At 38.3% G+C, this 13,926-nt stretch overlaps 1 protein-coding gene across 2 annotated transcripts in view; it reads right to left on the bottom strand.

Annotated features, from left to right (window-relative positions):
• AP2A2 (adaptor related protein complex 2 subunit alpha 2) overlaps nucleotides 1–13,926 on the bottom strand; it is a 42,771-nt gene that overhangs the window by 7,834 nt on the left and 21,011 nt on the right. The window contains exons 3-14 of one of the 2 annotated variants that reach the window (XM_083863904.1): nucleotides 12,921–13,063; nucleotides 12,110–12,303; nucleotides 10,047–10,176; nucleotides 8,968–9,069; nucleotides 7,473–7,581; nucleotides 6,823–6,970; nucleotides 6,249–6,417; nucleotides 4,956–5,093; nucleotides 3,540–3,722; nucleotides 3,109–3,206; nucleotides 2,706–2,937; nucleotides 1,735–1,896 (exon numbers count right to left, since the gene is read on the bottom strand). In XM_083863904.1, coding sequence (XP_083720030.1) covers nucleotides 1,735–1,896; nucleotides 2,706–2,937; nucleotides 3,109–3,206; nucleotides 3,540–3,722; nucleotides 4,956–5,093; nucleotides 6,249–6,417; nucleotides 6,823–6,970; nucleotides 7,473–7,581; nucleotides 8,968–9,069; nucleotides 10,047–10,176; nucleotides 12,110–12,303; nucleotides 12,921–13,063 — 1,808 coding nt within the window. Of the gene's footprint in view, nucleotides 1–1,734; nucleotides 1,897–2,705; nucleotides 2,938–3,108; nucleotides 3,207–3,539; nucleotides 3,723–4,955; nucleotides 5,094–6,248; nucleotides 6,418–6,822; nucleotides 6,974–7,472; nucleotides 7,582–8,967; nucleotides 9,070–10,046; nucleotides 10,177–12,109; nucleotides 12,304–12,920; nucleotides 13,064–13,926 lie in introns of both variants that reach the window. The other variant, XM_083863903.1, reaches the window with a different exon arrangement.

Raw genomic sequence — 13,926 nt, 5'->3', positions numbered from 1 at the left:
TTAAGGTCATTTACAGATGTGGTTTTCTTTTTTTTTTTTTCCTTTGAAGAGAGTTACTTCCATCTAACCACTAAATAAAAACAAAACCAAAATTCATCTAAAATCTGGTTCTACAGAAGAAAGATAAAGGTGACAGTTTTCCCCCCTCTATCTTCCCATCAGTTTCAAGGGAAAGTAAGTACTCTAGGGAATAAAATTCATGTGTTACTTTTTCTTTCATGAAGAATCCATCAAGAAAGAAAGTGGCTTTTACACAAACCTAAATCACAGGTCATCACAGCATTTTTAAAACTGACTATCAGTTTAATCCTGGGTTTCTGAAGCCTAGCAAATCTTAGAAAGAATGTAAGCCCAACCAGCAAAAAAAGCAGAGCCTGTAGCCAGTTCAAGCTGCAAACACCAGAGGAAGACACAAGATGTTTAAACTGTTTTTTACTTATACAGAACAGATCAAGCAGCCAGGACACAGAATCATGCAACAGAGCCTGCATATATGTGCCCAAGTCACATGCAAGAACAAAGCAGACTGTTAATCAAAATGGTCATGTATTAGGTATTAGCAGCTTCCACTGTGCCAGATAATCTGAGGATGAGTCATGAGAGGCATTTGGATGAATCTGAAATCTTGTTTTTGTAAGCCAACTCCAAGTTATTATATATTCCATACAGTATAATGAAAAATTCCCTGGCAAAAGACTTTAAGAAGCCAATCATTAAGAAGCCAAGCCCTACTAAAAACAAACAAAGGCTGGACCTCAAATTTCTAACATTTTTGGAATCTAAACCAGATAAAGCCACTGGTGAAGGTAACGCTGAGCAGTCTGTTACATGGCTGCAACCCACAAATGAAGCTCATAGAGCAGAACGCAATATTAACTGCCAGACACCTCGATTTGGCATTCAAAGAATTTTGTGAGTTTTCTGCTGGAGAGAGATTTCTGTCCAGTCAAAACTGTTGCACTTGGAGTAGCTACTCTTATATACTGCAGTGACCAAGTCATAAATTATTATGCTTTAATAAACTGGGCAGGGAGCATGCTACAGTATTTTCTTCTCTAGGTAATCTTCTACAGCATCTTAAATCTAATTACAAGCTATTCTAGGCATTTAAACCAGAAAGAAGTATTACATTATGGGAAAAATTGATCCTACCAGCTTTAACTGACAATAAAATGAGACGTTTCAGCTCAGAAGAAAAAACACCCGTGGACTTGTCTAGCAAAACTGAACTTAAATATTACTGTCAAATAAAAAGTAACAACTTTGTATTGATTTAAGGACGTCCTGGTGAAGGTAAATGTTGTCCACTTCTAAAAAAAACAATAACCCAAACCAAGATGCAAAATAACATTAGACAAAGCAGAAAAAACAGCTGATATTCTGAAATTCAAGTTAACTCATTTTAAATATCTTAATTTTTATAATCTCACTCTCAGTACAATTTCACCAACAAGGAAACTCACATAGCTAAAGTGAACAGCAATATTTTTCAAACAACAATGTAAAAGGGATTTCTTTAGGTTGCAGACGGTTTGTCCCCACTACATAAGATTTCCAAAGGAAAACTGCATCCAAGCATGCAGTGAGGGGAAAGGAACTGTACATCCCCTGCTTTATAGCAAACACCCACAGCTTTAAGTTTCAGATGAGAGGTTTTAAATCTCCAAAAAGGAAACCAGTCTTTTCTCACTTGCACACCATCTAAATTAGTGAAATAACAGCTTTTAAACTCACAACAACAGTGGCAGGTTCAGCACTCCCATTCATGTCGGAGCTCCTCTCCTTTTTGATCTCTTCCAGGTCAGTAACTGTGCCTGGGCCTTTCTTCTTCTTCAGTTTAGCCAATATAGAAGATTCCCTCTCTGGAAAGGGAGGCATTTCTTCCAACACTGTAGCCTTACCATTAGGGAAAAAAGAAAAAGTATTAGTTAAACTTCAGAGAAAAAGCCAAACCAACTTCTGAGTCTTTGAAGAGACACACCCTTACAGATTGCATAAAGCAAAAGCAGAAGTAGTTACCCACACAGAAAATTAATATGCAGTTTATTATAGTGAGGGATTGATTGCTTTTTTAAAAGAAAAAATTCTTTAAAACTTCCTGAAGTCCTTCCAAAGCACTTGGTTAAGAAAACAGGAGCATACCACTTCTCTGAAACAATGACATTAAATTAAAAACCAAAAATTAAATAATTAGATCATAGCAGACCTAAGGGTCCTTAAATCATGCAGACCTAGACTTAAACAACAGAGAATACTCAAGTTTCTACTCAGAAAGCATTTATTAGATGTCAAAACCAAATGTGCAACACAGTGCTCAGACCTGAGAGCACCAGGTTAAATCACTGAACTTCAAGAAACTACACTTTTCCTGCCCACCATAAAGTAAGTCCTCAAAAGAAAGCCCCCCCCCACCCCCCGCTTTCTGACATCTAAATCCTCTAGGACCCTGTATTGTGCCAGCTTTCCCTGGCTTCTCTGCTCCAGATTAACATGTCTTAATGGTCATATGTCCCAGCAATAACAATTTGGAATTTAGCTCTAAATTAAAGATGACTACAACAGAATTAAGGAGACTAAAAGAACCAGCACCCACATTGTAATCCTTAATCCTGCACTGAGATTTCTGAACAATCAGGTAAGATTTAGTCAAGTTTAACCTGTTGAGAGCAGAGTACTGCATTTAAAAAAAATAAATTTATACCTACCAATATATCAGTACTAGCAATAGTACTGAGCCTCAAATACTCAACAGCTCTCTGCTGCAGCTCAACATCAGCATTTTTTAGCTGACTGTCACTGCGCAGCACATCTTGAATTGTAGTTTTGATTTCTGGAAACAGGTTCACAAACTTGATGTAGGTAGACAGAAGCAGAGCTCGGGTAGGAACACTACACAGATGAAACTTGGAATGTAGCAAGTTGAACTGGATGAGGGGACTTAAAAGATGAAAAAAAAATTTGTTCAGTTTTTGTAGATATGATAATCCTTTTTATTGTATAATTAGCAAGAGCTGAATGATTTGTTAACTAGCCTTCAGGAATGCTAGGAATTAAGTTCTTTACAGAAAGCATTACTACTTCAATTCAGTATTTTAGAAGGTGTTTTACCTTGATCTTGGATCACCTGCTATCAGATTTCCAAATTCTCCCAAGATGTAGCCACCTACTTTTACAAGATTCTCATGGCATGCTGGAGCTTGAAGGGCCTGTAACACATTAATAATCATTGATATGCAATGTACGAAAAAAACATCTTTTCTGTCACTTCCATTCCCTGTTTTCTCATCTACTTTCCTGCAAGAGCAGACCATGGATCTAGGCACTACAGAGCACTTACGAGAAAAACATGATAGGTGGTATGATTTCACTGAAGACTCTAAGGTGAGTATTACTTGATTAAGAGCACTCTTAGGCCCATCCAGCAGCACTGCGGACTTTTGGTGACAGACAGAGCTCCTTAAGTTTCCCCCGTTACATCATGTGGTGCTTCCTTAAATCTTAGCTCGTTTTGAAAGGGAATTGAAAACAGTTACTCTCACCTCAAAAACAGTCTTTGCTGCATATCCTTGCACATCATCCCTGTTGATGACAATCTGAATAACTCGGTACCACACTTCTTCACTGACATAGTCACCAGCAATGCGGATCAGATTCAGGATTGTATCCACATACCAGGTGTAATCCACTGCATACTTCTCAGCTAGAATTGCAACCTTCAGAACCTGAGCACACAAAAGAGAACACAGAGGGTTGGCTAGCTCTGACTACGAGCTGTATACACCTGGTGATGCCCACACTGGCCCAGAAGCCTCAGTTTCAGATGCATGAGCTTGTTCATTTCTTCCCACTTGCTCCCACAGCCAAGGTGAAAGGTGAACATTGAAATGCTGTGCCAGAATACAGCAGTTGCCAGGCACATATTGCTTGCCCCATAATGCATTCAAATATGTTGTATCTTTGTGGCTTTTCAATTGTGTACCTAAGTGATCAAGAGCAATTTATAGAACATTTTTTGTTTGCTATAACACTGAGACAGGATCAAATAGGAAATTGGAAACCTTTCAAAAAAAAGGCAAAAGGAAACTCAAGATAGCAGAGGCAAATAGTGTCACCAAAGCATAGCTGACTTTTTCAAGTCATACTTAGATTCCTGCATCCTGAAGCAAACAATCAGCTTCAGGGTAGACCCCACACAATTTATTACCAAGTGCCTTTACTACTCTTAAAAGAACAGGTCAGTATAAGGGAACAGAATGAAATTCTCCTTGTCTGCCAAATCAGGGGACATTGCCAACAGCAACCAGACAGCACAAGAGGTAAATCAACTAACACTGTATTTATTCCACATTTACTTCTCCAACCAAGGGACTTCAGCACCTAACTAAGCTAAATAACTACTGTAAGTACAAGTTTTGTTTACCACTCTAAAAAGTTTTAAGTTGAGCATTTCAACTTTTATCCTATTGGTAGAAAGGAGATAGGTATCGGGTGTCTTAGCTGTTTATCAGGTTATTTGTTTTGGGAACCCTTAGACTGAACATTTTCAGAGCATACAAAGTTCTACCTACAAATAAGCATTTATCACTAATTTTTGAAGTTATTGGACAACTGACTAGAGTAAGACCTAACTCTCAGATGTAGCTAATGAGTTGGTTCACATATAAAATTCACTTCACTTTCTATATGCACTGTCTCGAGACCAAGATCAGTTTTTAAAATTCTTAAGTTTTCAAGGTTCTCTCCTCACTTCCTCCTGGATTAGTTTAACCTAAATTCTTTGCTATTAGCCTACAAAGTTTGGAGGGTTTTGTTTGTTTTAGTAGTTTTGTCTGGGTTCTTTTTTTAAGCCACCATGAAAAGCAATCTCTATCACAGACTGTGCAGCATCCCAATCAATAAATGATACTTATGGTGCCAAATCCAGCTATGAAACAAATATTTAACCAACAGCTTACAATTTCTTCTCTAATGGAATAATCAGCAGTCTCCAGGTAATTGAGCATTTCAGCCACAATCTGCTGGGCATTGCTTCGGTCACACATGGCATAGAGGAGATCTACAGCTCTTTGTCGTACACTTACATCTCTTTCAGTCTGCAAAAGGACAGAGTCAAAGGTCAAGAGGATTTCACCTTTTTTTAGAAAGTACATGCAACTCAAAGAGATGAAACTTAGTATAATACACAGTAAAATTTAAAACAAATGAATTTGCATAATTTTTCAGATGCAGAATGAATTCAGACATATCCTTTATATAAGCTGTGAGTTCCTTATGCTATTTTTCACTTTCAGTCACCTAGGAAGAGGTCACTGGAGACTCAGACAGCTTACTGCTTTTAAATACTACCACAAAAATTCAAATCATGAGGTTTTGTTCCTGTCGCATACTTATTCAAATCTGTGCAGGTGCTGAAAAAATGGAGGAGTTTGTACAGAACATTCAGTATTACACAGAGTAGGGTGAGTGAATTTGTCGTCCACTATGCACTGAGTAACTGCTACCAGTGGCCATAAATGCACCGATAACTGGCTGAAATTGTTAAATTGTTACCAGGCCAATGAGCATTTAGCTACCTGCAGGTTTAGTGTTGGGCATACCATGTAAAAACTGAACTCCAGCTAGAACAAATACATACTTTGAACTTAGACAAATGTATAAATATGCTACAGCATATTAAACTTGGAGGAAAACAAAGCATTTAAACATCCAAGTGTGCAAGTAAATTACATGCAAATCAGTCTTACTCTTTTGACTTCTGCTTTGTCACATAAACATGGCCTGGGAACGTGTCTTTCTGGTTTCTGGCCTTTACAATTCTGCAGTGCAAGCTGACCTGCTCCACCACCCCCATAAGCTACTACAGTGAAGGAACACTGTCCAATACCAGCAAGACAGTAATAAAACTGCCTTCCCAGGAGTCTTGATTTTGAAATCCCACATTTTAAACAATTTTTCATCTTCAGCCTACACTTGAGCACATACCAGTGTTACAGGGGACACAGCTACAGGTATCAGATTTATCAGCAAGGTGTAGGAATCAACAAAAGCTGACCTCTGTAATTGCCAGCACAGCAAGATTTTGCTGGATTGAGGTAAAAAAACTGAAGCAGACTTCAAAGAATAACTCAGTTGGTTCCTAAGTATTATCAACTTAATCAGGGATGGGGAGCTTGGGACAGTGGGGGAGAAGACACTGAGGCAGGGGAGAAGACAACACTCAAAACCAGACCACACACTTCAATATTTACCTTCAATGCATTGATAACTGTTTCTATGTGTGTTTTCACAGCCTCATGTGAGAATTCAGAGCTGGCAAGCGTGCACATGCTTTCCAGTGCTAGGTAACGCAAATTAGTTTCTCGGTGCTGCAAGAACTGACCTAGCTGGTTACAGGCACGGACTAGTAGGTTTGGCTCACTGCACAGAACAGGAGAGAAAGTGAAAGGGTTAAAAGCAACAGGTTTGAGAACACTCAATTCAGAATACTATTGCTCCAGTGAAAATTTTTTTAAATGCTTCAAAGTGTCTGCTAGAATGCTTTGCTAGTGAAATGCAAATTCAAATACTGTGAGCAAATAATCTCTGTTGGATTAGAGCAGTGGGGTCAATACAAAACATCAAATAAAGAAGCAGCAAAACCCAAAGCTACACAGTTCGCTGTTCAGTTACACAGCTGTGGTTGTGCTCCAATCTAGCAAACAACTTTGTATTCTTTTCTCTTCCACTCCCTCCCCCATTAAAATCTGATTAATTGTTCAAGACAAAGCCACAGCTTTTCACTTTAAAAACCCCTCTGATAACAGAACCGTTGTCTCAGCTCACCTGTCATGATGTATAATTAAGCTTATTGCCTCAAACAGGACAGCATTCTTCGCATTTGAGTGTTGCACTTTCTTTGACTTTGGTGGCTCCTGTGCTTTGTTGAGGATGGTTTCCAGGCATTCTGTCAGACGGCCACGTACCGCAGGGTCTTCTGGAGAACAATGAGCCATTGGACAACTTCGTTTGCTCCAAACCCCAATCCCTACCTTAGTTTTTCCCCTGGTTAAATCTAAATTAACTAAATTATTCCGAGACATTAAAAACATCCACGCTCCCCAACATGCACATGGGAAAAGAATTCCAAGCCACAGTCATTTTGGGTGAGAACAAAAGCCAAACACAATCTGCACTACAACATACTTTGAGGCTTTAATATAGTTGATAATATTAATGAATGGTTAAAACGGTAACTGCCAATGATTTGTAAGATGCACACAGGTTAGACATTTTGTTAAAATTAAACATAAGATAATTCAAAAGACTAAGTAGCTTAGAGCTACCAGAAATCCTCAGGAATACAAACTTCAGTATCTTTGCCTTAAGACAGACAATATGCTTGCACTCCAAGCTATGGTAACACTGCAGTGCAGCAGCTCTTTGGCACCAGTGTACTGCATAAGAGATGACCAGAGCTGTGATTTGTGCATTACCTGGAGGTGGATAGCACTGTAACAGCCTTAGAAGTTTCACAGATAGCCAGGGAGCAGGAACAAAGTAGTATGTGTAGTCCTGAAGGTCTGTTGATGCAGAAGTTACAATCTGTAAAACAAACAGCCAGCATGTCAACTGCTAAAGTTAATTGATTCACAATCATCAGAAGGACTCAAAGAACACTGTAGGTCACCTCTGACAGAAGCTTAAAAAAAACTGTGTCACTAGCAATATCTAGTTCAGTAGATTAATTAGGTGCAAGCTGCCATACTGTGAGTACACCACAGTAAATGCTGGGAATAGAAATCCAGTTTTGCAGATACAGTAGTCTAGGAAGTCTCTTCTAAAAAAGCCTACTCGTGTTTTTAAAGAATGAAGACAACCATCTTGTAACATTAAAATGTTTAACCAGAAGCTCAACTTTCTCTGTTTCAGCAATTCACAGATTCAGCCAACAGTCTGGTGCCTGTTGATAGGCGAGCCTGCAATTCAAGTACAAAATGCTATGACAGGCTGACCTAAAGCAGAAGGATCAACTAACACCTTCAGTAATACCCATACGGCAAAGCAAAAAAAAGATAATATTCACAGAAGAGGCTTTATATGCATAATGAAATGTGATAGGGATTAGATTAGATTACCCCTCTTTATAGATTTCTTTTATTCTAGGTTAAATATGAGTTTGATACTAAATACTTCTACTATGAATTTGCTCAAAATAATTCTATCTAATTCTTACTGCTCCATTAAAGAACAGCCCTTCACTTCCCTCAGCACTTTCTTGTTTTTAAGCATTAGAAAAAAATCTTCATATTTGAAAAGAAAATAAACTGTGACCTACAAGTAATTTGGATATAAAACTGCATAAAACTGGGTGTAAAATACATTTGTGAAGTAGTAGTCTCTCTAGTCTTGCACACCTTCCGAAAGGAGGGAGAAAACAAAATCAAAGAAAACAATGACATCAATTTTCCAGCACGGAAATGTTAACTTACAGACATGTCCCTCCATCCACTCCTCCCTGCCCCTGCTTAACCCCCTATATAATTTACAGAATATCAAATTCTTATGATTATTAACTTAGCAGCAGCTCAAAAGAAGGAGTAGGAAGGTAATTTGTCTTGTAAGAAGTTTAGATAAAAGTTAAAGCTACAGTCTGTATTTTTGAGGGGTTTGTGTGAAGTCTGTAGAATCAGGCTTTGATACAAGTATTCTTTGGTATTACAGTAACAAAGTGAGGATTACTACTTGGAGCACAGCAGCAATTAAACCAAGAAAGTCTGGGCAAGCCAATACAGCTTTCTGTCCTGGTAAGCAACAAGCATTTAGAGGTTACCTGAAGCACCCACATGAAGTGACACTGAATCATCTTCACATTTAGTGGTACAGTAAACTAATCTGACCCTAGAAAGCTGAACAGGAAGCTAAGCTGATCTAGAAAGCTGAGTAAATTAATCAACAGTGAAGTATTATCAGGGTCATCATTGGACTTACTCTGCTTAATCTAGACACTGCCAAGGAGACTGAAGTCTTAAACTCTTCCGGGTTCTTCTGTGCCAAAGTTGTGATCAGACTTGTAGCTGCAGTAACCACACCCTAGGGAAAAAAACCCAAAACACAAACAAACCCATGTTCAATTTTGTATCAGTTTACGATGCTGTCCATTAAAACCTTTCAATTCAGCTGTTTTTTAATAGACAAAAAAAATTGTTTATCCCCATTACAAAGCTCTACATTAAAAACATTTTATTTGGCTAGCAGCTAGACTAATTACACACCTGCAGAATCCAACAGAATTTTCAACAACATGATACTGCCATGCTTGCAGAGCATTTTATGCTATTTTTTGTTTTAGCTTTGTCTCATGTTTGGATAGTACATCTAAAATAAGAGAGCTGTATTAAAATTAAGCCTAGACACAAATTGTCTTATTATACAAGAGAAGCATGAGCAGAAGAAATTCAGTGCAGTAGATCATCCAGGAAAGAATTCTTACAATCCAACATGAGGAGGGGGCTTTGTATAACACAATCACTGGGTATTACTACTGCATACTAAAGCACTCATCACTGTTGAAGAACAGGTATTAACAGCCTTATTTTCATAAAGTAACTGGACTGGGGGAGAAGGCAGGGTCTCCTTTCTAAAGTAATAGGGGGTTTTAAGCCTCAAAGTAAGAATGACATAGACACCACAGGACAAGGAAGTCTACGCAAATGACAAATCAAGTCTTGAATTTTTAGTGCAGATCTAATCTTAAGAGGCCAAGGAAAATTCATATTACACCTATGCAATGTGACTTAGTGCAACAAGGCACAAGATTAATTAATTTACAGCCAGAGAAAAAGAACTTGTATATACCATTATTCTATGTATAGTGAAAATGTAAACAAAGCTTTATTATAAATTAATATATACAGCAACTAAAAAAGGACAACTCCTTCCATTTTCTTCCCAAAGTCTGAAGGCAACAGCAAGCCACTCCCTTGAAAGACTCAAGAAGAAATAAATTGTGTGTTTAACAGAAGCCACATTACACACTAGGCCCAAGAAGCATAATGAAGCTGATTTACCAAGTGCTGGTCATTGAGGAGATGCACCACTCGAGATGTCCAGTCTCCCATGGGAACAAGGTCAGGGGAAGTTCTGTATAAACGCAGCAAGCATAAAGCAGCACTTTGCTTCACACTATCCATGGTGTCCCTGCAAGACACACATACTGATTTAAAATACAATGGTTAGGGCACAGCAGTATCTGCAGGACAGCTTTATGCCAGATTTCACACTGACTCAGCATCCCTGGCCAGGCTGCAGCTTTGCAACAGAAGTTCACTGAAGTCTTCTTATGCTGAAGTATTTGTTCTTCTTAATTTTTCCAGTAAGTTTAATTAGTCATGTTTTCAACTATTATAGAGGCTACTAGACATATGTAATGATTCCTTATCATTTGAAGTGACATTTCACATCTTTTTATGAGAATTGAAAATTCATCGCATCTGATCACAAGAGCAAGCTCCTTCCAGGCTGACTGAAATCATACAGCTCAGATACATATTCAGATACCTCATGAATATGACCAAAGCTGGATCTCCTGATAGGTCCTGCATGTCAGATAAAAATCATGAACTACTCAACAGCTTCAGCACCTACAGCTAGAATGTAAGGTGGCCGTCACCAAGCAGACAACCCACAAATCTATTCATCTTGCCATCCCTGCTGCTGGCACAGAAATGGACTATTTTAAGAGTGGCATCCAACTATTCTAGTTCAGTGAACTCCTTTTTACAAAGTAGTTTATTAAGCACTTTGTGGGATGCACAGAAAACAGCTACAAAATGTACACAGCACTACCAGTAAAAGTTTTAAGAGGCAGCTTATAATGTGCAACCTTGGTTAAATTTTCAGAAGTCTCTATACCCTCAGCAGAAGTTCAGCTCAGCTATTCTTCATGAATTTATCAGTTTTCCATGAGATCAAGTTTTACCTCAGTTAAAAACCACAAAAGACCCCATAAACCTATTCCTCCCCTGTCTCTAATTTATATTTAAGCCAAGAGAGCTACACTGAATTTGCAAATATAACTGACAATGCTCATTCTGCCCCGGTCAGTTAGACAGCACAGGCACACACATTTCATATATATTATCTTAGAAATGCAGAAGGAATGAGACCCTGAACAGTTCTCAGAAAACATAAACACAGCTTGAAGTTTAAACAAGTCTGACCTGAAGGTGCTGTGCTCTGTCTGCGATAGTGACACCAAGTGAAATTTTTGGAATTTTTTAAGGTTATCTTATTAAAACTCCATGACTCATCGCTGCAGTATTGTCTCCACTGTGCTACATGGAGAGCAGCACTTAGCAAGGGCAGTGGCCTGACATTTAGAGTATTAATACAATTCTTACACCACATATCACTTTTTATATTTATGTAAGACAGTTAGTTGTTATAAAAAGATCCATGCATATTCTAAAACATTTCATATCCATAAGAGCTTATGCAGTGTTTGCACTTGGACATTTTAAGTTTCAAAATAAATTAGCTCTACAGTCATAGGTCCAACTTTACATTGGTTTAACTACACTTTCAGACATTTGCCAGGTCTGTTTAGAAACTTTCAGCTATACCAAATTAAGAAAGTTGGTGGCGACCATTTGCCATTTAAACATATTGCTGTTTACATGGCTAAGAGAGGAAGTAGGAAAACTCACACATCAATATCACTATGTTCCTTATGAAGTCAATACATTTAAGTAAGAACTACAGTTTATAAAAAAATTTGTAGTATAAACTTCTATTTAGGTTCATTTATTTTTTCATCAGGAGAGGTAAGGAAAGTAGAACACCTCATTTCAGGGGTATTGAGTACCACAGATTTATCCAAAACAAAAATCAGATCACAACAAGGCTGTAAAAGCCTATTCAACAGACCAAAAGTCTTAATTTCCATATAGTCTTACACTCCTACAAGCAACTCCACATTCAGGCAAGTGAAAGCACCTGCAGCTACTGGAACAGTCATTAGACTGCAAGCCCAGGGCTGTATACCCCCAAGCATGGATTAAGGTGCTGTAACAGAACCTGGCTGCTGAGAAGTTCACTGGTATTGTATGTGAAAGAGGCAGGTCACACGTACCCAGCCACAAGAATTTTGGGAATTTCTCCAGCAAAGGCCTCGGCCATCTCCCGGCTGCCCACGTTGGCGATGCAGTGCAGGGCGAGCCCCATGAAGGTGGGGTTCCGGCTGGCCAGGTCGTTCTTGATGGCGTTGTTTATCAGGCGAATGAGCTCGCTGTTGGAGTTCACCAGCACCGAGATGAACAGATAGCCCTGGGAGTCACAACATGGAAAACCTATTTTAGCTGACTGCATTTATTGTGGCATTAACAGGAAATGTGATTTCTTTGACATGTACACTTCTCTCCAATACCATATGGGCAGAAATGGGTATGTAGACAAAGCAAAGGCTAGAAAGATTAAGTGAATTAAACAAAAATGAGTAAGTTCAGTGTTACCCTAACTATCTGGTTTTAAGTGTTTTCTCAGTCTATTCTGGCATATACTCAAAAGGTGATTTTAGATGAATGGGGACCAATCAAGATTTTAGCTTATTATTCAAATACTAGTAAGTTACACGCACCTGATAAACACAACCTTACCTAGGAATATGGAAAGAGATATCTGGAAAATTAAAAGGTTACTTACCTTTTAATGCAAGACTCAAGGCAGTTTCTTAACAAGAGTAATAATTTTATGCAGAACACACATTTTTTGCAACTAGTTCAAGACTCCCTGTGCACAAAGGTGTTTAGATTTCAGAATCATTCCTAGAGCCAAAATAAGGCTTTAAGCCAGGGCAGGGGGAATAAAACAAAATTCTTTACAGACTAAATAGCTGAGGCAGGATATTAGACCAGCTTATCTTTTATACAGCCCAAGTTACTCACAATTTGTTTCTCTGTATATCTATTGGAACTGAGCAGGTTTACAGCCTCCATGTGACCAAAGTCAATGTCATGCCCGAGCAGAAAGATGAAGAGCAGTTTGCAGACATATTTTTTCTTACTGTAACCATCCAGAGCCTTGTCACCTGAAAAGCAAGGAAACAAACAACAATTAAGTCTATGTTGAGCTTTTACCTGGTTGCCTAGTGATAATTCCATCTACCATTATCTATATCCTAAAGGATGGTGATGAAAAAATGGTCAGGAAATAATGCTATCATCTAGTACTTGAAGTATCCTGCAGTGTCCTTAGAGAATGTGCTTACTCAGAGGCAGCACATCCATGTACACTCCATTTTGTTTTTCCCACTTCAGTTAAGAGCATTTATGTCTTCCATACACGTTCTCATCTTAAACCAATTCTCAAACCTTTATCTCAGTAAAACATACTTTTAAACATACAGTTAACATACTTTAACAACTGTACCACTTCATTAGCAACAAAAAAAACCCCAAAAAAACAAAAAAAATCCAGCAGGTTGTTTTAGAAAGATCAGGTGACAATAGTCTATCCCAAAGACTCAAAGAAATACATGAAATGAAATTACCATGAGAACTTTAAAGCTTTTGTAAAATGACAAGTATTCACAAATGTTCCAGTTTTAGAAGAAAAATGTACCATAAATAGGTTTGGCCATATGTTGCAGTACTGCTGATTTTAGAATTTTGCAGAAACAACATGGAGCAGTGCAGCTTCCAGTTCACTGGGAGACCATTGCTCCTCCTGAAGGGAAGAGCTATATATGAACATAACTCTTTCTGTGTTACAGCCTCTCCCTATCTCAAATTAGAAAATAAAGGGGTATCCAGTAAATCAGACTGCTAGATAGTTCAGTCAGGGTAGCAAAATTCTGATACATAGCCTAAAGGGCTATATAAGCTCCTTTGCCTCAGCATTCTGGGCCCAGAATAACTGATCTGTCGCATCAAGTGTCTATTCTTCAGTGAT

Source organism: Zosterops lateralis (genome assembly GCF_965231275.1).
Source record: "Zosterops lateralis genome assembly, chromosome: 6".
In the NCBI taxonomy this organism is placed as follows: Eukaryota; Metazoa; Chordata; class Aves; order Passeriformes; family Zosteropidae; genus Zosterops; species Zosterops lateralis.
This window is presented reverse-complemented; position numbering and strand designations above follow the sequence as displayed.